Source organism: Symsagittifera roscoffensis, chromosome 7 (genome assembly GCF_963678635.1).
Source record: "Symsagittifera roscoffensis chromosome 7, txSymRosc1.1, whole genome shotgun sequence".
Taxonomy (NCBI): domain Eukaryota; kingdom Metazoa; phylum Xenacoelomorpha; order Acoela; family Convolutidae; genus Symsagittifera; species Symsagittifera roscoffensis.
The window spans coordinates 28809350-28832578 of record NC_087068.1 but is presented as its reverse complement, the minus strand read 5'-3'; the positions used below and the strand labels follow the sequence as shown (position 1 = coordinate 28832578).

The window sequence follows — 23229 nt, the reverse complement described above, 5'->3', positions numbered from 1 at the left end:
TCCATGAAGCGTTGTGTATGCGTAATAAGCATTGCAGAGTGAATCAGGATTTAGTGCTAAGAAATGTCTGATTGCGTCTACAATAACTATTTTGAATGAACTTCCTTCTGAAGATGGTGGTATAGGGCTTGCGTATCGAATAAGATTCTGTGATTGAAATATAAGCTTTGTCTTGTTTTACAGCAATTTGTCTGGGAGGTGGGAAGGGTTTATTTTTATGACAGGTAAAATAGTCATTGCAAAGTATTTTAATTCAAAATGGTGATGTAGGGAAGTATAACTTTTGTGTAAAATTATGACATGTTTTTTTTCTGATCCTATATGTCTTATTGTATTCAAGGAGTGTGATGTAAGAAATGCTATTAAAATTAAGCTTAGTGGTAGACAGGGTATTTTTGTATCTGTGTAATGATATTCTAGTATAGTGGTGTTTTCGTTTATTGTGGTGCTATTAAGTTTGCGAAAAAATCAAGTAGTAGTGTTTTGTTTCCCAAAATGGTGATGTCGGCTTTTGCGGCTTTAATTTTGTTTTAATGCCAAGAATCAATATGGCCTATTCAAAATTTTGATACTTCTTGAAAAGGTCAATTGTTAAGTTGACAGTGCATAGCAGGAAGATATTTTGAATTTCTTGACATGATAAAGGGATTTTTTTCACTGGGTCTTCTAAATCAGTTAACTTGCTTGTGGTATATTTTTTGTTTGTGTTTAAGGGTCCTGCTAATTTCATGGAATCTATTAGGTCTTCTTTTTTTAATGAAAATGATTCATTTCGTTGTGGCGTTTGTATATGTGTTTTTATTGTGTATTTTTTTTTAACCATGATGAATATGGTGAAGGTTTAAATGTGTTGTTTCCTAATGACTCAACTTCATAATGATTGTATTTGCAATCTAACTAAACTGTAAAAATTTCTAGGTGATTTATTTAATGTCAATCAGATTCAAATTTTACTTCACTTTTACCCTCTATTTGTGGTGACTTTTTACCTTTACCGAGGAAAATTTTAAATTTTGTGTTATTTCTACAGTTGTTTTTTGGTGTAAGTAGTTCTGGTGGTGTATTTCTACTACGTGTGTCTGGTAAAACAAGGTTTTGCCTGCTTTCCAAACCGTAAGTAGGTTTGGAAATTTTGGTTGAATTAGTTGAAATATATGGTTCTCTATGACTAGGATAAAACTTTTGAGTAAAAAGTATAATTATTGGTTTATAATCCGTAAATATAATTTTTGGATGTTTCGAACCAAGAACTGAAAATTCATAACTGTTAATGAATAAATTATAGCTGTACATTGTCTTATAAATGTAGAAGGTCTGAGTTCTGCCTGTTTAAAAAATTTTGAGTTGGCTGACATCAAATTTTTTTTGTTGGTGACTTGATGTGATCGTAAAAGTGCTGCGCCAATTCCAAAATTTGATGCGTCGCACCTTGAATGTAAAGGTTAGTTTGGATCTGTAATGGAGTTTGATATTTGATCGGTTAGAAGTGTTTTTAAATCATTAAAACTTTTTTGATGTTCCATGGTTCATTTAAAAAAATGGTTTTGTTGTTGTAGTATATTGAAAATTGATCTAAGATTTGATTGCGTTTCATAAACATTTTGCTGAAAAAACTTAACATTCCGAAGAATTCTTTCTATTTTCTTTTTTTTTGATGTTGTTTGAAATTTTAAAATTGCATCCATTCTTGAATTTAAGGGTTTTTCTTACAACGATATGTCCAAGACATTTTACACGGTTGAGACAAAAATGAAATTTATCTGGGGCTGCTTTGAACATTTCTTGTTTTGTTTGTGATTGTGCAAAAACACCCTCTAAAAATGTGATAACGTTTTTATTTAAGATAACTGGATTGAAAAGTTTACTCATGAAGGCAGAAAAAGCTGCTGGTCCTATCGAGATGCCAAAGAATAGTCTAATAAATTCATAATAATGTTTTCCGATTACAAATTGTGTTAAGCGGCGTGATTGTTCATCTAATGGCGTTTGAATATATGCACTAATCCTATTTGCTGTCTTATAGTATTGTTTATTGATTTCAGTGAGCGTTACTTGTTTTGTAATAATTCTATAGGCGAATTTCTAATTGGTTTTTCATTAGAGAGTAAGATATCGTGCGTCTAATACAATCTTAGGATATTCGCCTTTTGTGAGATAAATGACTGGGTTCATGAGTCTATTTTCTTTATGCTGTTATTCGTTATTGACTGGCGAAAGGATTTCATACGATTCGAGAACATAGAGTAGTCTGTTTTTTTTAGTCTTGCAAAAATATTGAAACTTTACTTGCGAGTTGTTTTTTGAAAATTGCGTCTGGTTTGACTGGAAGATGTAATAGTGAATGAACCTTTTTGACCTCACATTTTGACGTTGCATATACCATGGGTTGTTTTAATAATAATCTTGCTAGTTGTTAAAAATGTTGTTGATTTTTTTTAGTGTTGGAAGTTAAACATTGTGAAAAATTGTTGTTGTTCATTTGTGTTTTTCGAATGCAGGTTTGAAATAAAGGGTTTTCGTTAAATAGTTAGTGTTTCCGTTTCGTTTTGAGTCACTTGTGATATTGTTAATAGATGATTCTTCGTTCACTAGTGGATATAGACAAATATCTAACAATTTTAAAACTTTTGTTACTCCATATGCTTTTCGTAAGTAAGGTATATTGTTGTGTTGGTTTCGCAATATCCTAATAGTTCTAAAAGAAGTGTAATTTTGTATCATGAATTGTTGTTTATTTGTAGTTCAATTACGTCTAAATTTGTGTTTTTTGCATATTTAATGGTGGAAATTGTTAACTTAAATCATATGAATTGATGTGACTTCAAGGTCAGACATGTATAACTGTTGTGTGTTTTGATCATGATTAAAATAATGATGGACTTTGTTGATTGTAAAATCATATGCTGGTCCATTTTTAGGCTTCAAATATTTTTGTTGCTGGTTGTAGGGCAAAATTTTGAAAAAATTGGGGCTGTAGTTCAAGTCTTTGGAAATTTTTTAAAACATTTCATTTTTTTTGTGTAGTTTTATTTGATTTGTACTTTACAATTTAGAATATTAAATGCTGATAATAATTTATTTACACATAGTTTTCCCACTATGTTTTGCTCAATGTCTGTAAATTGAAATATTTGCTTAAAGGGTTTCCTTGAAAGTTTGTTTTGTTTCATCGTTCTTGTTGAAATTATTGATAATTGAACTTTGCACTAGATCGTTAAGCTTGTGCCCTGTGCCGTGGCTAGTTTGCCTGAAGTTTCGAAAGGTGAAAGTTTAGGATGTATTGAATAGATTTCCTTCCCAGTAATACCGTTAATAATATTTGATTCTGCTCGTGAATTTCAAGATCTGGTGATTGAAAAGTTTTATTTTTTGGTTTTTCTAGAAGAAGTTGAGTTGTCCAAGTTTTTTCTCTATGTGGGGGTGTTTTTTTGTGTTGTATTTTGGTATATATTGTTCATATTTGTTTTTATTTGGTCAACCATGTGTGGAAAGTAAATCATTTGGTTGTTTGATCGATTCTAGATTTGTTTAGATAGGAGTAAGGATTTTCATTTTGATAATGGTCAGAAATTATTGGAGTTTCCTATTCTTGTTCTATTCTTATTATATTAATAACTAATGGGCTTCCGTTTCACTTTCACCATCTGTGCTTTCACAGTGTAAATGATTTAGTTGCATTTCCAATGTTTCTATTTTATCTAATCCTGGTGGATCTGAAGTCATTTCGTTCACGGTTTGTACTTGATTTATGTTTGTCGTTGTTATTTAGGTGTACTATTTCTTTATTTATGGTTCTGTCTATCTGAAAAATGTGAACTATTACGATTTGGTAATTGAGCATATTTTCGTGATTTTATTTGGTAGCTTTTATCTCTAGGTCTAGAATTATTGGAATTTTCGAGATATGTTGCTAGAGTTTCTATTATCTGGTTTGTTATTTGAATGGTTCGGTGTCTCTTATTTGAATATTTTCTTTTGCGATTAATTGAATAACTTCAATTACGGTTTTTTGAAGAGTTTCTTGATCGATCCTTTGAAAATTATTGGTTTCCGCTATTTGAATATGATCGATTTCTATGATATTTCGAATAAATAATTCTATTAGAGTTATATCTTAAAAAATTGTTAATATTTTGATTATTTCGACTGTTTGATCTAATATATCTATTTCATGAATATTAACGTGAGTTTTGTCTATCTGGAAACTGTCCCCAAAATTGGTTGAAATTTGGTGATTGTGTGATTGTGGTCTGGTATTGGTATAACTAGGTGGGAGTGGCTTTCCTGAACTGTTATTACTCTGCATGTTTTTGTTTGGTAAGTTTTGTTTTTCTGCATGTATTGGTAAATGAAATTTTAGTTCTTACTGTTCTTGTGGTCGGTTTGATTTATCTTGTTGTTTTTGTCTGCATTCGGCAAGACAATGTCCGTACCTGCGGCAAAAATTACACAACTTTTTGATTGAGTGGTTTTAAAATTGGGTTCTTTTTGGTATATGTTTTGGATTTAAGTGATTTTTTCTGCTAAATTTTTATCGGAGTCTTGGATGTTACTTATGTGTGACTTAGTTGTCTGAATTTTATTGACATATTGTAATTTTAATTTTTCTCTTTCTTCTAGTTTTATTGCGATTTCTGCTTGTTCTAATTTGTCAACTAGTTTGCGTGAATATATGTCTGGTTCGCGAATTGATGAATAATCTGATGCTCTCTTTTTAATGCTGTTTTTCTTAATTGTGTTGTTAAGGTCATCTTTAGAATTTCGGTCAATTTTTTGATTTTTTATAGGTATGTAATTAGAGAGAAGGCTTTCTGTACCAGAGTTTCTATATTTGCGAGTCTGCCAACTTCATTGCATACTCTTTGATGTTGTTTGTTTCTTTCGAAGTCAAACAATTTTGAAAATTATTTTGTAAGTCGTTTCCGATCAGATTCAATTTTTATGGGTAAAACTGAAACCACTTTTGAGCTTCACCGTCGAGTGTGGTTTGTATCAGTGCTGTACAGTCTATAAATTATTCAATTTTTGTGAAGTATTGTATTTATAGGTTCTGGGCCTATATTTAATATTAGATTTACTGTGACAGCGTTTAGAAAAACTTCTACTGAATTTTCAGTGTCTGTTCCTGTGAAAACCACAGGTGATTTGTTTGATGTTATGGATGATCCACCCATGAGGTTTGGATTCATCTTCATTCAGATAGATCTGCTGTATTGGGTATTTGTGTGAAATTTTTGAGTTGTTTTTTGGTAATATCAAGTTGTGTTAAAAACAAAGAACAGGATTTTCATTTCCCGTTGAATCGGGTTGGTAACCTTAAGTATTCATTTGATATTTTGATACTATGTTTTTGTCTGGTTGTACAAATATTTTTTGTGTAGAGTATTGTTGTTGTATTTGTCGTGGTCTTTCTGAATTAGGCTATAAAATTATCTGGTTGAAAAAAAAAATTATCTGGTTGATCTATGTCGTTCTATTTGTTTTTCGGTGATTGGTATTGTACTTTTGTTAACTTTGGTGAAGGTGTTCTTCATCTTCTGAATATTGTGGTTGATTTCTATTGAACTTTTTTTTATTTGAGTTTTTTTTTAATTTGTTTGAAAAAATTGAGTAGTTCTCATTGCAATCTGTCAGATGTTTTCACTTATCGGAAAATTTTATGGGTTGAGTTGATGGATTTTTGGTATTTTTTGAGTATAATTAGGTTATTTGATTTTGTGTTTTAACAAGTGGTCACGCTATTGGATTGCTGATGTTCTTATTGGTGAAAAAAAAAATTATCATGGTTTGCGAAATTGTTTCCATTTGTATATTTTAGTTTGTTGAATGTACGTTTTTTAGTCATTGGCACTTGTCTATTTGTTTGATTTTCCATATGAGAATATTTTGGAGCAACTGATGGTTGAACTGTTGATTGTAATGCTGTTGGTGAAAACGGAGTGTTACTTTTGTTGTATGGTCTCGTGAGCGTGGGATGTATAGCCGAAATACTTTGTTGTGTTGTTTTGGGTATTGTTTCAACAGTTTTTTTGCTTGCAAATGTTTTTGCGTTTCAACCTCTTTTTGAGATAGATTCGTAGTTTCGTTTAAGTTTTTTTTTGTGTAGTTCTTATCTGCAAGTATTGTTTAGTGTCAATTTAATTTTTTTTGAGCACTCTATCATTAAGTTTTGTGTTGTAATTTTAAAGTGTGGTATTGGTTGTTAATGGGGCTGCTTGTAACTAATCGTTCTGTATTGAGACAGTTGCAATTGCTGGAACTGCGATATCGTTAAGTATATACAAAAATGTGGCACCATTCTTGGTGACATGCATAATCTGTTTTGTCTGCAAGTATTGTTTCTTTGTCAGTTTGTAGTCAAAAATTTTTCTGGCTTGAGCAATGAAATCTATAAAAAACTATAGTAGAATTCCTTGCAGATCGATTTAAATTTTTTGTGAAATTTAAAAGTTAGATTGTTTTGTGAATGTAGTCTAAAAATTAGGAGAAAAGATTAATTTCTCGTCGTACCATTGCAGGTCGAGATTATTGTGGTGGAGATTCTTAGCATATCGAAACATAACTAGAAAGGTTGGAAAAACAACATTTGTGAAAATTGATTTTGCTCTTTGAGATTTTTGATGTTGAACAATTTTAAAGTATTCCGAGAAAACTTTTAAGAAATTTAGTTCTATTTGATCTGTTCGTATTCAATGTGGTGGTTAATTTGATAATTACTGTGGTCGAATTCCGATAGTAAATATGCCAGAGTGGGAGATTATATTACTTATTCCTGGTTGGTGGTGAACTAGAATTTCTCGTCTTGTTTTTACTTCTGGGAATTCTCGTTCACATGGATTTTTTGGAACAAGCTTACGATTGAGTTTTGACAAAATTATACTCGTCCTCTTGACCAGTCGATTTCGGGGTTGATGACAAATGGGTGGATAGTGTCATCGTCAACAGTATCGTCGTTTTGAATCTGTTTTCGTGTGGTGTTGTAACCTTCATTATGTCTTATCGGTTGATTTCAATTGTATATGTATTGTTTTGAATACAAGTACTTTTTATTCCGCGTTTGCCTTTTATGGATGATGCTGTTTTGGATTCTGATTAGGAAAAATATTTTTGATTAATCGCTGGTTTGTTTTGTCATGTAAAAGGTCTCTAAGGTTTTCAAGTTTTTGTATTGTTGTTGGGTCAGATTCCGAAACAACGTATCGCGTTCTGGAAACTATTTTTTTTTCTGCTTTGGTTTTTGAAATTATAACTTTTTTTTTGCTTTTTGATCTGATATATCCTACATTTTGATTGTGTGAGTATTTACGAGATGATATCTTGCTTCTGTAATTAAATCATTTTGAAGAATGATTGTTTGTTTGCTTCTAAACTTCCTCTTAACAATAAGTGTAAGAGTGATTGACGCATAAGTGTAAGAATGACTGAGTGTCAGTTTCTATTTCTTAAAGTGTAAGTTTTTTTGTCAGGTTATCCTAATCCTCGGGGTAGTTTTTTGTGGTAGGACGGGTTGGGTAGAGAGTATAATAATTCCTTAGAATGAATTTTGTTGTTCTCATGTGTAATGTTGTAACTTAATCTTACTTAGTTGGAGATTGATTTGTGATCAAGGTTGGAGAATAGTAAATTAACCCACAAGGTTCAGATATAATCAGAACTCAAAAAGATCGTTAGATACTATTTTAGTTTTCACTAGTTCTAGGATTTACTCTTACCCTGGGTCAAGTAAAAGGTAGAGTTCAAGTGAACGATGATTAATCAAAAACTGAAGTTCTTCAATGTTTAGCCTAATTGAAATAGTTAGTATTTGGAAAATCTTCAGTTAATCCTGGGTCGCAGATAAGCATAGGAAATTGAATCGACACTTGAGGATGTTAGATACTAGTTTTAGGAGGTGGGGGTAAAAAAAAACATTTTAATTGATCCAAGAAAAACTTGATGATCAAATTTTAGATGAATTAACTTAGGGTATAAGTTAAACAAGGATAAGCCTTGATATGAAATTTAATTAAAGGTGTAATGAATTAAAAAATAATTCCAAATTTAATTTTCAAATAAGGTTATTTGTTTTAAATCAATTTGTTTGTTTTAGTTGATGAAGAACAAAAACAGAAAAAGTCCTCGAGAAGCAAAGAACTTTATATTTCTATAAAATTAATCATCTTACTAACTCACTATCTTTCGTTGTGAAAGATACGTCTTTGAAAGAATCTTACTGCTCTATTTTGCAATTCGCTTTTTGAGTAAAAAGGTACTGCATAAATAGTCTTGTAGAGGAATAGTCGTTGTAGGCTGCTTTTTTGTTTCACGATGTAGAAATTCGTCCTGTCGTCCTGGTTGTGACCTGGCGTCAGTCTTATTGTTCGTTTGAATCGATAAAACTTAATGAGACGTGGAAATAAGCTAATGTTATCGTTGATTTGGTTTATCAATTTGTTGAGTGTTTTTGATCTAATTTGTCGACTTAATTTTGGTTTTTGCTATGGTCTGTTTGAGACTCGTTTTGCGCACCAGATGAATTTAAGTCCGGGATGGTTTTCTCATAGAATAGTTTCGGATAGGGCATACCGTTTGTTGGTCACGCTATATTTTTTTCGGCCGGATAGTTTCGTGCAACTTCTTAGTCTAATACCGATTCTTATTTTACTCGTATATTTCTTATTCTCACTAGATCTAGTATATACTGGTATTGTTGCGGGGTTCGAAGCAATAAAGAGCAGCTCTTTGCTAAGTTAAAATTATTCTTCTCTGGCTGAAACTATACATAGTTTCAACCTTACAATATTTTGTGAGTTTTAGTCATGGATCATGATTAAGGTTAAATTTAAGCATATGTCAGTGATACTTATCAAGAATATAATTGTATATAATAAATACTTGTTTTGAACTGGTTCCAAAGGGGGTGGTAGTATAACTTATAATGAGCTTTCGCCAAACCTATGCAAGTTGATTTTTGTCCAACGATTTGTATAAAAATTACGGTAAGGTGAGCCAAGTTATCACAAAACGGCCTGTCGGGGCCGAGCTTACAGTCAAAAAACCTTCAAGATTTGAGCAATTTGAACTGTTTTTTAACGTGATTATGCTCAAACAGCTCAAAAATGTCCAAAGCCTTTCGGAACATTTAAAAAATGAACAAAAAAACCGCTCAACATTCTAAGGTTAAAGAAAAAAACAATTGAACAGAAAAAAGTTGCAACATTTTGCGCATCAAAAGTAGTACTTACATCGCTGTTAGTTATCGTATACGTCATTCTGTTAAAGTCGAAAAAGTCTCCAACTCTCCAGCCAGGAAAAAATGATGTCTGTTTGAACTGAGAACCAGCGTGTCTTCCTTCCAGGTGGGTGGCATTCTTTTTTGTTTGAATATTTTTTCATTACAAAAATAACCGCAAGCACTCATACAGTTAAAAAGTAATTGAACGTTTTTTTTTCTTCAGAAATGTGGCGCGTAGTTTTAAAATAAATTATCGGACCACGTTTCAAATTTCTGACATAGATCTGACCTTGAGACAGTGAAAGGGTGTTGAAATAGCAATTGAATTGTCAAAATTGTATTGAAATGTCAAATAAGATCAATATCACAGGACTGCGTTTTTTCCTTAGAAGTCTATTTTTAGCTAATTTGAAGACACCATCTGAAAAACTTGTCATTCAACAACGATCTGCCTTGATATTTTTTCAGAGAAAAAAACACATAAAACTCCGATAGAATGGCAAACGCAAAACTTCAAAAATTTATTTCAATTTAGGTAAAGTTTGAAGGTCAGATTTAAAAAAAAAACCTAAAATGCTGTCCGATAAATTTGTTAAAAACTGTATTACTGCTGAAATGCTAAAATTGTCATAGTTTGGTTCAAACTGTTGGCAAAAGTAACGTTTGGCTCAAAAAGGAGACTTTCTGGTGCGAATCTGAGAGTATAGCGAGGGGAGCAGGTGGTTTCAAAATTGCTTAAAGTTTTTGTCTAAGTTAATTTAGTTTGCCAAATTGAAGCTCCAAGTTCTTTTCAGCCAAAAAAGAGAGCTAATTCAGTCCCAATATTTTAGAGCCAATATTTTATTAAAAAACACAGTATTTTAGAGCCGCAGCCAATTTTTTGAGAAAATTGTAGCAAAAAGGGGTCACTCCAAATATGACCTTGGAGGTTATTAAGTTTGAGTGTTCCTTGGTTGGCAAAAATGGATTGCCATACAATTTTCATTTATGAAAAAATGCTTATCATACTCTTTCATACAATAAACATTTTTTCCATACTATGAAATTTTGAAACAAGCATTTTTTTCCATACTCTGGAATTAAAGTTTGAGCTTTTTCATCAGTCTTTTTACCCCAAAATTGTATGGAAATAGCATGATAAGCATTTTTTCCATGCTATGAAATTGCATGACAAGCATTTTTTGCATACTATGAAATTATATGATAAGCATTTTTTCCATAAATGAAAAAATAAAAAATTTTTGTTTTGAAATTTTGTGTTTCATCCGAAACAACAACCACAGATTTTTTGTAATCAGAAATTCCAGAGTGTAAATGACAGTTACCACGCAGATGAACTGCATTTGGTGATTTTAGCCATTTAAGAGAATTTCCATTTTCACATGGAATTGTATACCAAAAACGTAATTTGGTTTTCGTTTGAAAACTTTGGTGGTCGCGAAAAAAGGCCAGTTGTTTTTACAAATTTGTTTTTATTTTGGCAAATGAAACGAAAATAATAATAATCGTGTTTACAAGAAAACACTTTGTGATTTTTGGATTTTTTGGGTGAAAACTCATCCTGGACTACGTTATAAGCACGAAAAGCCTATGTTATTTTTTTGAAAAACTTCCCTTAATGACCCGTTTGTCGATATTTTGTATGAGGCTTATCAATGATACATGCTTACAATCTTACTGCCGTTATAGATGCTTCTCATTCAGAAGACGAATGCCACCCAACCCAGAAGTCTAGGCGCGTAATCCACCAGAGTTCTGTTCAGTTTCAGTGCCAATTCAAAAGCTTTGAGGGAATCGTCAAGTTTGTGCTGAAGGCCAGCCCCTTGTTCGTTAATATCTTAGAAAATTAATAGGCTCTTTTCCAAAGTATTTTGTCATTTTGTGGAGCGACGGTAAAAGTGTTACGTCTCAGGCTCTCAATCGAATGTTCTTATGTTCAAGGCCCCACTATGATCCGTGCTCGTTACTTGAGGGTGAAGCAACATTACCCAGCCCAGAAAAATAACCAAAAAATTGCATCTAACCGGTTCTCACGAAGATTTGAGCAGCTCGTATGTTGGTCCTCTACCTTGTGGTTAAATCGTCTCAAAACATTACAACAATACCGTGTCATTACAACCTTTGTCGTCAATTCCTCTACAAATAATTTTGCGAATAATTTTGCAAATAAACAAATGATTCAAGCGCATGTAACTTTTTCAAGTGAATTCTGAGAGCAATGCTCATCAAACTTATTTGACACACCCGTTTCTTTTCAGCGAATTGCTTAAGTGATTTTACGAATTTCGTTAAAATTGACAATGAGAAATTTTTCTCAACTCATGTAAAGTAAACTATATTTTTGTTTGATAATGAACACATTTTAGCGAGCGGCGGATCTAGGAATATCGTAAGAAGGGGGAACTCAAATAAACTGTGCGAATATTTTTGAAACTGAGCGAACTGTTTTTTTTTTTACTTTTTTGCATCATTGTCCCTATTTCTGCCTAGAAATCAAAAATATCGCGCTATTGAATAGAACATTTGTATTATGGAGAAGTTCAATGAGAAACTTTAACTTAATTTGCCTCAAAAAGTTTTAAAATTAATTTAAGTTCAGTTCAGACGGTTTATTCAAGAGAGATCGGACCAAAATACGAGTTGTTCAGCTCTTTACGGATATAGAGATGGCTGCTAAGGGACACGACAAAGATAGCGCTTTTGGGAGCTAAACTTTATTTGAAAATGGCAGATTTAAGGCCCCGTAGACGTGTCCTGCAATATTTTTGGTTATTTATTCTGGGATGGGCATGTTCTCTCACCCTCAAGCAAAATTGTTGGTCCTTGACCCAACGACCATTCGAGCGAGAGGCAGATGCAGCCACTTTATCACCTAACAATTAGGTCCTAAGCAGAAAGCCAAGAAGGGTAAAAGCTGGCGCGGATCTCGTTTTTTTTGGTAAGGGGTCAAATTTCTAAGCGTTTTTCAGCGTAAAGAACCAGCGCCCTGCATTAAAATTAATGGATATCGCTCAAAAAGTTATTTATTTTTATTCTATGAATCAAAGTTAAGGTAAATGGAAAAGAGCCCTTTGAAAGTTATAAATCGGTCCTTTCTCTGGCAAGGGGGGATATCATCGACATTTTCAACTTCTTTTGCTGCAACATCAATAGAATTGGAGAAACTACCGGCGTTTGTTTCATTTGGCATTTGCAAGTTCTTGGTTGTTTTTGAGACTCGCGAAAAATATTCATCGGCTTTAAATACTACAAAATTGCCGCAAAAATAAATGGATTAAATTGTATTCATACCTCACACCAGTGGCGGATTTAGGGGAGGGGGTGAGGGGGCGGACGCTCCTTCCCTCAGGGATTCGACCCCCTCCCGACCCAAAGGGTCCCCCTTTGTACTATTTTGAGAAATCCATATTTGGTGATGGACCCTAAAAATTTTTAATGGCGCCTTGGGCGCGAATATATACTAATTTTGAGGGGAATGAGGGGAGCCCGCGCCGAAAAATCACAATTTTTTAGTCAAAATTTTCCAAAAAGTGCCTATAAATGCTTTTTCTTGGCCTGTTTTTTTTTCAAATATGTTTCCACCGTGCTCAACCAAAATCGGGTATGTTTCTACTTGGAAACAAATTGAGTTATCCAAAATTAAACGCTAAAATTTAAGATTCTGATGCTTTTGAATTTATCTAATGATGCTTTTTTATCAGAACGAAATTTTATCAGAACCCCTAGAAAGAAATAATTCAATGGTTAAGCATATGTAATTTTTGTACCAAGTAACGAATCTCCTCACCCCCTTTGTAAACGGGGGAGGGGGTAGTTAAAGAGATCTGATTATAGTTATATATTAATGTCTTAGTTCTAAATCATGATTGGTTACAGTTATTGGTTCATAGTTTTATATGTAAGCATAAAAAATACAAAAACTTGCTGCTTTGTTCATCCGTACAAGTAAAAAATAGAAAAAACAAGTCGATGTTGGATCGATCATGTACTGCCAGTCCCTGGTACGGGCAGTTTTATTTCCTGTAGATAAATTATCATTATTGTTTTGCTGGAAACGTAAATAATTTTAATCTTTTTTTTGTACCAGTTCTCAATTTTTGATGATATCTTTTTAAAATATGCGTAAGGTCAACTTCAAAAAAAATCTAAAAAATATAGTTGCTTCAATTTTTTGGGATTTTTCTTTGACTTGTTTTTTGGGCCCATCTCTTGATTGTTTTACTGTTCCTTCATTCTTGCTCCAGGAGCGGATCTAGTATTTTCTGGAGGGGGGATTTAAAAAAAAACTTTTTAAGAATGGAAAATTTTTAAGCATGGTCAGCTAAAATGGATATCTCGAAATAGTACAAAATGAGGAACCCTTGGATCAGCCGGCGGTCGAAATCCTGAGGTGGTGAGGGGGGCGATGAACTCAAGAACATCGCGAATAGAAATCACTTTGAATGAATGAAAAACTTGGGAGTGACAGTATCACTACCTTAAAAGAATTAGTTGCATTTTTTGCGAAAAAATTGGGAAGGCTTTGCGCAACAAAAAAAAATTTAAAACGACTGATGGTTTTGGCGTGACTTCGGGGCGACATTTCACGGCCCAAATTGATTGGCCGCAAGTTTAGACAGGCGTCACTTTGTGCGATTGAAATTTTTGTTTTGAGATATTGCTTCTTTCATTTCCCCTCCCGCTCCAATTGAATAACAATTACACTTTTTGGAGGTTGTTACAAAGGGATCAATTGAGCAATCTACATTTCCTACGAATAAGTACAAAAGGGGAAGCACTTGGGTCAGCAAGCGGTCAAATTCCTTAAGTGGAGAGGGGGCAATGAACTCAAGAACGTCGCGACCAGAAATCAGCAAGTTGCGACCGTCTTAACGCTGGCCCTACTTAGCACGGCCCAAAACAAACTTTGCGTGTGCGAGAGGTTGGGCGCAATTTTGCCTACACCATAAGAGATAAGCCGCTGCTTTGAATGAACTAAAAACTTCGCATTGACGTGTTCAGGACCCAAAAGAAATTAGTTGCATTTTTTGCGCAAAAAATGGGGAGGCTTTGCAAAACACAAAAAACTTAAAACGCCACTGATAGTTTTAAAGCGACTTCGGGGCGACATTTCACGGCCCAAATTGATTGGCCGCAAGTTTAGACAGGCGTCACTTTGTGCGATTGAAATTTTTTTTTGAGATATTGCTTCTTTCATTTCCCCTCCCGCTCCAATTGAATAACAATTACACTTTTTGGAGGTTGTTACAAAGGGATCAATTGAGCAATCTACATTTCCTACAAATAAGTACAAAAGGGGAAGCACTTGGGTCAGCAAGCGGTCAAATTCCTTAAGTGGAGAGGGGGCAATGAACTCAAGAACGTCGCGACCAGAAATCAGCAAGTTGCGACCGTCTTAACGCTGGCCCTACTTAGCACGGCCCAAAACAAACTTTGCGTGCGCGAGAGGTTGGGCGCAATTTTGCCTACACCATAAGAGATAAGCCGCTGCTTTGAATGAACGAAAAACGTCGCATTGACGTGTTTAGGACCCAAAAGAAATTAGTTGCATTTTTTGCGCAAAAAATGGGGAGGCTTTGCAAAACACAAAAAACTTAAAACGCCACTGATAGTTTTAAAGCGACTTCGGGGCGACATTTCACGGCCTAAATTGATCAGCCGCAAACTTAGACAGGGGTCACTTTACGCGATTGAAAAAATTCGGAGCGATATTGCGCAAGTCAAAAACTAATGTGCGAAAATGTGCAACATCTCAAATGGGAGCAGGGAGATAGGCAAGTGAGGCAGGCAATTGGTTAACGCGAGTACGAAAGAAATAAAACAGACAAGCGGGTGACAAGTAATTTGCATCACCCCTGCTCTCCTATCCCGCTTCTTGCATTCCCCCTCCCGCTCACAAATGAATAACAATTACAGTTTTGTTGTGTTATCATAAAGGGATCAGTTGAGCAATCTACACTTCCTCTGAAATAGTACAAGGGGGAGAGCCCTTGGGTCAGCAGGTTGTCAAAATTTCTGAGGTGGGGACGGGGGCGATGGACTCAAGAACATAGTGACCACAAATCGGCAAGTTGCGACCATGCTAACTCAAAATCTGGCCCTACTTAGTACAAGCAAAAACAAACTTTGCACGATCGAGTAATTTTGGCTCATAATTGGCTAGCCCATAAGAGATAAATTGCGACTTTGAATGAGCAAAAAACTTGGTTCACGAACCAAAATAAATTAGTTGCTTTTTTTCCGCAAAAAATGGGGAGGCTTTGCGCAACACAAAAAAATGAAACGCGAATAATAGTTTTGGCGCGACTTCGGGCGACATTTTGCGACCCATATTGATCAGCCGTAGTTTTGGACAGGGGTCAATTTGCTTGATTGGAAAATTTCGGAGCGATAATGCGCAATTCAAAAACATTGAGTCACTGATTGTGCAAATTCATGTGGGAAAGTGTGCAGCATCTCAAATCGGAGCAGGGAGATAGGCAAGTGGAGGCAAGGAATTGGTTAAGATGGGGACGAAGGTAATTATAGAGTCAAAAGGGGGACGAATATTTTGCTTCACCCCTGCTCTCCTATCCCGCTTCTTTCATTCCCCCTCCCGCTCACATTTGAGTAACAATTACAGCCCCTCCCCCGTAAAGGCCAATTGAGATATCTTCCCCCTCCCCCAAGCAACAATAAAACGCATGAAAAAGACGTCAGCAGACGCAATAACTGGTTGTGTGTTCGAAGCACGCAATCAATTGACCGACTGAAGTTTATTTTACATGAGTAGCGAGAAAGTTTTCGAAAAATAAAAAATAGACATAAAATAAAGTTTTTGCAAATTTTCATTGGAGCGGCCATTTCTTCATCGAGGAAAGAACTTACCTAGTGCTTTAGCCTTGTATTTGAATATCAAAAACGTTTCTTCGCAGCCACTTCATTTCTTTACGCGTTAGTTTTTTTTTCATCTAGGACAAAAAAGTCGCTTCATGTGCCCCAGTTTTATTGCTTTTTTTCAATCTATAAGTAATTTTTGAGCTTTGATATGATTGTTCGCTGGAAAATCTAGTAAATGATATCATATCATTCAAACTACTTTCAAGCGGTTATAAACAGGGGCGGATTTAGGGGGGGGCGGGGGGGGGGGTATGCGGACGCCCCCCCCCCCCTCAGGGATTCGACCCCCTGCCGACCCAAAGGGTCCCCCCTTTGATACTTTTTTCAGAAATCCATTTTTGGCCAACCGACCCTAAAATTTTTCTAAAGGCACCTTTGGCGCCAAGGTATACTAACTTTGAGGGGGAGCGCGCGCCAAAAAAAAGCGATTTTTTTTGTCAACATTTTTCAAAAAGTGCCCAAAAACGGCTTTTTTGACTGTTTTTCAAAAATTCGCCTGCGGCGCAGAAAGTTTTGCCAAAATAGGGGCAAACACAGTGCTTTGGGAGAGCTCAAAAAATCTATTTGGTCGACCTAAAAAAAAAAGGTCGTCAAAATTTTCGAATTTTTTTTGAAAATCCGCCCCCCTCGAGAAAATCCTAGATCCGCCCCTGGTTATAAACATGTCTCAAGTACCTATTGAGTTATCTCATCCCTATCCCCATTCGAGAATGGGGGGGGGGGGTAGGGGGGGGGAGGAGGGTAGATTGCTCAATTGATCCTCATTAAGTATTATTTCACTCTAATTAATTAGAATGAAATATTCTGAACACATTTTTCTTCATACTTTCGCAAATAAAAACGAACTTAGTTACACTGAAAATCGAAACTTTAAAACGTGTGCTCGGGGGAGGGGGGTATGAAAATATGAGAAAAAAACTTCGGCTGCTCTTAAAAATTCCGCATTAAAAACTACGGGCAGTGTTTTAAGTAAATCGTCGGAAAGGTTTGTTTCAACATTGCATCAAACGGTTCTTTTTCCTCCTTCCCCAAATAATTTTAATTGTAGTGAGAAGGGAAAGAAAAAGAGCTTATTAAACCATGTTTTTTTGTCACAGAAACTTGTTGAAGTCAACAATCAGCGAAAATTAACATGGCTAAAAAATTGCTTTTTAGTCACCAGAAAATAAAAAAAGAATATAAGCTAGTAGCTTAATTTTGCGTTATTCTACTCATGCTCATGCTCTTATGCTTTCTAAGGTCGTTGCAGCAGTATTGAGATATTGAGGCTATTGAGTTATGACCGAGTTGTTTAACTCATAGAGTAATTTCGGATAGGGTACACCGTCTGCTCGTCACGCTATCTTATTTTCGGCCGGATAGATTCGTGCAACTTCTTAGTCTAATACCGATCCTAATCTTACTCTTATACTATCTAGTCTCAGGTTGTTTAACTAGTCTCTGCTAGGCTCAATAGATCTAGGGTATACTGGTTTATTGCGGCTGCTGAAGTGCTCGGGAGAGTCCAACTAATTTCTAAGTTAAATTCAAATCTCTCTGGTGCTGAAATTACAAGTAACTTCAGCACTTACAAATAAGTGGGTTGTTAGTTAGATGGATCATGATTGGTTAATATTAAATACTTTACATTGGTAAAATATCTAAATTATCCAATCATAAAATGTAGTTTAGATCAGGTTCCACCCATCCGGGTTTTACAGAGTTTTTTAGAATAGTTCTTCTGCAATTCGAAGGATGGATGATGGACGTTGGTGTTTGGCGAACATCTTACTTCTTCTGTTTCCTTTTTGTTAAAGAAGTTCCAGGAAGCTGGAGTTAGAGACATAAGACGTTGTGTCTTCTAGTGACAACGACTAAGTCTTCGCAACAAACTCAAATCTGATTTCAGAATGGTTGGCTATGTCAGGTTTTTCTGTTCTGCGTGGAGAACTTCTTTTGTGTCTGATCTAGTTTGGGAATGGCGTGGAGATTGTGCGTGGAGGGGATGCCTGGTTACTCGGATCTGTACGTATACTTGAACATCGAGGTGGTCATTGGTCTAGTTCAATGAAGTCCTTTTCTGCGAAGTCAAGTCGTACTCTAAATCCTTTGAGTTGTGATTGTGAGTGGCATATCGATTGTGGTTGGTCATTCTCTCTCGAGTGTAGTGGGGTCGTTTTGTCTTTAGATGTTCGTCCTTGGTGTTGTATTCTGATCTATGTATTGCATAATGTAATTTACATTTTATAAAACATTTATTAGTTTAATATTTTTTAATTATGATTTTAGTTAGTTGTTTTCACAAAAGCTTTTTGTTTTAGTTCGGTTATTTTGAAGAGTTACTCACACTTGAGTAGCTCTTATTAAAAATAGAGGTGTGGTCACAAAGCGTGGATGTAGCACGGTGGGTTAGGCCGGCTATAGAGCATGCTCAGGACGTCCTTCCTGGTGGGTTAGGCCAGGAGTGGGAGTATGATTTCATGCGGTTTTTGTGAGGGGTCCTGTTATGTGACAACGTTTTATGTTGGGTTTGTTGTGGTTTTTCTTATGTCTTGTTGGTTATGTCCTTTTTCCAAAAAGCAAATTGTTCGTGGTATGGGTTTGTCTTTCGACTTTTTTGTGTTTTATTATTTCTTTCTTAGACTTTATAATAGTCTTCAAAAGAATAAATTATCCAGTTTTAAACTGGGTTAATCCGGTTTGGGTACCGTTGGTTTCCTTTTCTTAGTCATGCTGTTATTCTATGATTTGTGGTATTTAGTAAGCTGCGTTGGTTAGTTTTGTTTAGTATATGATTCCTTTCCAACCGGGTTAAAGGAAAGTTTGAAACATGTTATTATATGTTAGAGTTGTTGAGTGTGAAAACTTGAAATTGAAATTCATTATTTTAAACAATTCTTCGTGGGCGAGCTGTGCGAGTGTGGATAGAATTTCTGTGCGAATAAATGAGAATATCAAAAGGTTAGTACTGCATTTGCATTTTATTAATTTACTGCATAGGATTTGGAAATTTACTGCTAGTTATGGGGGAATTTTAAGTTACAAATTTTCATCATAATTAGATTTACTGCTTGTGGGGAAAATTTTAGAAATGAATTTATTGCATTGGTATTAAATTTATAAATCTATAAGTGTAAGAGATTAATAGAATTTTTGAAATCTATTTGATGAAATTTGCGATTTTTATTTGTCTTTTGTGGTTTTTGTAGGTGATCGTCGGATGAAGGCTAAAAATCTAAAGAAAACATGAATAAAGTATGGTGAGTTTTTTAATATTTCAATTAGTTAGTTATATTCATTTAATTCATACTTACCTGTTAGTCGTCGGGGAAAAAACCGTGGGGGAAGATGTCGTGAATTAGTTCTGAAGTTGTTAGTAGTTTAGCTAAGATGCGGATGATATTTTTAGTCTGAAGCAGTGGCCAAAGCAATTGGAGTGCCTTGATAGTGGTTAGTTCTTCAGTGCCAACTGCAAACTCATAAGGTGTGTTTTGGATTAGATTATATAATTTGTGATTGAATTTAGTGTTGTGGATGAATTCTAAAATTGGGATTTCTATGGGTTGTACAAACTCGTGCGGGATAAGGAAGGGTCGGGATTCTTTGGCGTTGAAGGTCTTGGTGATGGGACAGAAGATGTACATTTGGGTTATGGGATCATAATTGCGAAGAATACCATGAAGGTTAGTATCTTTAATGCAATATGTGAAATTTAGGAAAAATGGTGAAGTGTATTTGGAATTAAGGAATTGAAAACGATGGTGTGGTTGTCTAGAGGGTGTGTGTAGGTCAAAGTGATTTTGGATGAAGCGATAATAACTATATGTGTGGGTTTGTTTAGTGCGTTCTTTAAAACTTTCGTATGCTTGTGTGTCTGTTAGTGCTTCTGAAATAATGTGATCAAACTTTCGGTCGAAGATGTTTAGTGTAAATATATATGGTGTCTTGATGAAAAATTTCTCGGTAATTTGTGGATTAGCGAAGCGATCGTCGTCTAAGAATTGATCTTGGTTAGCTCTGATGATGTTGTGATCATAGTATTCGAGTGTATATTCGTTAGCTCTAGGTGCAGTGTGTGTTTTTAGTGATTTTTTATATCCAACGTAAGTAAATTGTCTAGCGGTTAGTGGTGTAGTGAGTCGATATAGCATGTCCGTATTTCGCTCTATATCGATGTGAGTGTTAGATAAAGGTAAGCAAAGAGGGTTAGTAAAATGATAATATGAGGTCCAAGAGAGAGTGGGCATTAAAACGTATTCATCTACAAAGTTGCGTGTTTCGTTAGTGTCGTGGGGGGTGTTTAAGGTGTATTGTGGGAATGAGGGTAAGGTGATGGCTAAAAATTCTTTTGTGTTAGTATGCTTGGGGTGGTTGATGTATTCACGGGCTGTTCCTGGTTTTGCTGGGAAAGGATGGTTGGGGAACTTTCTTTTAAAAGTGCGGTAAGCTCTATTAGTGTTGAGTGAAGATTCAGTTGATGTGGATGATGGTGCTAATGATTCAGTATAATTTGAAGAGGGTGTAGGGGTAGGGGGGTTGGATGAATTTATTGTGGAGGAGATTTGGTTTATGGTTGGGGTATTAAGGTGGTAGGGTTGTTGTTGAAGGGTAATAAAATTATCTAGCTCTGGGGAGATTCGGGGGGTGTCTGGAGAATGAGATGATTGGTCAGAATGGTATGAGGAGTAGGTTGGGGTAACTTGGGAAGCATAAGAGGGTGTGGGAGTGATTGGGTCAGGGTTATTGGATAATATGGGTTGAAAAGGGGGTTGAGAAAAATTAGAAGAGTTATGAAAATTATTGGATGGGGATGGTTCTGAGTCGGCAAATTCATCGGGGGTTTCAATATTTGGGTTATTGAGTTGTGAGATGGAATATAAAACTGAGATGTGTGTATTAGTGTCGGAATTCATGCCTGATGTTACATTACTAGATGAAAAATCGGGTGGCGGAAAAGCAAAAAGTGGTATTATTGGGATTGGAGAGGTAAGATTGGTTGGGTGGGAATTTGATCGGTGTAGTGATCCAAGTTGGCGGCTCATCGTGGGCTAAAAAAATGATTATTTTGAGACTGAAAAGCGGTGGTATGGGGTTGTTCAATAATTTGTTCATAAGTATTATCATCTTGTGACTGGTGTGTCATTATATGTTGGATGGGACTTTGTGATGTGGTGAGTCGAAAATTTGGATTATGTGTGATGGCTAAATTTCGAAAATTTCGTGGGACTAGGGATAGTGGATGGTTATTTGGTAGGGCTGGTAATTGTGGTGCCGTTGGCGTTATGTCTACATTGTTATGTTCTTCGTCGTATGTATTTTGTCGTGTTGCTATTTTTGTGTTATATTCTTTTATTTGTGCGTCTAAAAGAATTTTGTTTATAGATGTAGAAAAGATTCCAAAAAATCCTGCAAAGAGTATGCGTGCTACGCTTGCTTGTCTGTTTACTTGTGTGTGTATAGCACGTGTGTTGTAGATTCCTTTTAAAAGTGAGAAAAGAAATCCAATAAAGTTAAACATTGCGTATAAAATAGTCAATTTTTCTAAGATGTAGTAGGGCCATCCTAGAAAATCGAGGATCTCATTTTTGAGTGTAACAAAGCTAAAAATGTTAATTGGTGATATATCTTGGGGACGGTATTTTTCACCGTTTAGATATATATAATCTTTAATGTCTTTAAAATATCCGCTATAGTCTTGCGTGTAGATATCGGCAAATCCTGCGGTTTCTGCAAGTTTGCGTAAATTTTGGTCTATTGATTGTCTTTGTATAGTGTCCATTTGTGTTAATAATTCTTGGAATTGTTGTGTTCTAATATGATGTTGAATATCTGATTTTGAATAGATTCCTATTGATTGTAAGTCTATATTTGGGTTTCGAGCAATAGCGCGAATGCTTTCTGGTGAAAATTTTTTTGAGTGATTGCATTAATGTGGGATATGGAGTGAGAAGATAATATTTATTTTCATCAGGGTTTAGTTGTACTACATTGTGGCTGTTTTCTGATCCACATGGGACTGCGGTATCCCAGAAATAGGTTCTTCGTGAAAGTGTATCCACGAAATGTACTTTATTCTTATAAAAGATAGGGATTCTTTTATAACATCTTTTATCTTCAAAAACGTATAGTGGTGATATTTTTTTAGTACAAGTATAAAACCATAAGATGTTTCCTTCATAGTCTAAAAAATTTGATCTATTTCCAGATAATAAGTATCCTGCATAGGGTATTTTTAATACTGCTAGTGCAAGTGATTGTAATATTTGTGTTCGTTCTAATTCGCATAGTTGGTGTAGTGTTTCTAATTCGGAGAGTGACATTTCTTGAAAAATTCGGCTAATTGTATAATCTAGTTTCATATCTAAATGAATATCATAGTGGATATTACCGAAATATGTAGTATTCATTAGTGATAATTCTTGTAAGCGTGTGCTTCTGGTGTCATGGGGTTTTAGATGTCCACCAGGTTGTCCGTTGCTTTTTTCAAAATTAACTGGTATATAGGATGTTCCTTCGTTTAGAGGATGACCTGTGGCATATGGGTCGATTTTTACTTTTCCAGTGGTCATGTCGAATCCTTTTTCGTATTCAACTAATATTTCAGAGTATTGTGTTCTGTGAAGTGGATTCCTGTATTTACATGCAAGTTCTGTTTCTTGATATATTTGAAAACGTGTCAATTTATTTTCTATATTGTCTATGTTTCTAAAATTAGAACTTAGTTTTCGTGATGGATGGACTTGTTCATATGGAATTGATTGTATAAAATATTTTTCGTGAAATTTTATCATACGAGCGTGTATTTTTGCTACTTGAAATGTTGTACATGTATCTTCGGGGAACCAAACAATGGTTGCTTGTGTTCTCGTTGTAGGGTCGCAATAACCTTGATCATTTTTACAAGGTAATCGGATTCCTTGATAGATCATTGTATTATCTGATAAATCTCGTGTTAGTTGTATTTTTTCGAGTTGTATTTTCCAATCGAAAAACATTATTTCTTGGTATCCTTTATTTTTTGTGTCTGCTTTGCAGTTTGATGGGTTATTTATACCAATGTGTGGTATCCAATGTTTATCGTGTAGGTCATAGGTTAATCGTCCGTGTGCGCCGTTATACGGGTATTTTTCGTCTAGTTTTATATGTCCTTGGTGTCT

General features: G+C 35.0%; 1 protein-coding gene across 2 annotated transcripts in view; it reads right to left on the bottom strand.

The window, feature by feature from the left end:
- Window positions 1-23229, bottom strand: part of LOC134851049 (uncharacterized) — a 44485-nt gene that overhangs the window by 3709 nt on the left and 17547 nt on the right. For both annotated transcript variants that reach the window (XM_063866940.1, XM_063866939.1), the window contains 3 exons: window positions 12287-12378; window positions 10938-11054; window positions 9225-9331 (listed from right to left, as the gene is read on the bottom strand). In XM_063866940.1, coding sequence (XP_063723010.1) covers window positions 9225-9331; window positions 10938-11054; window positions 12287-12378 — 316 coding nt within the window. The remainder of the gene's footprint in view (window positions 1-9224; window positions 9332-10937; window positions 11055-12286; window positions 12379-23229) is intronic.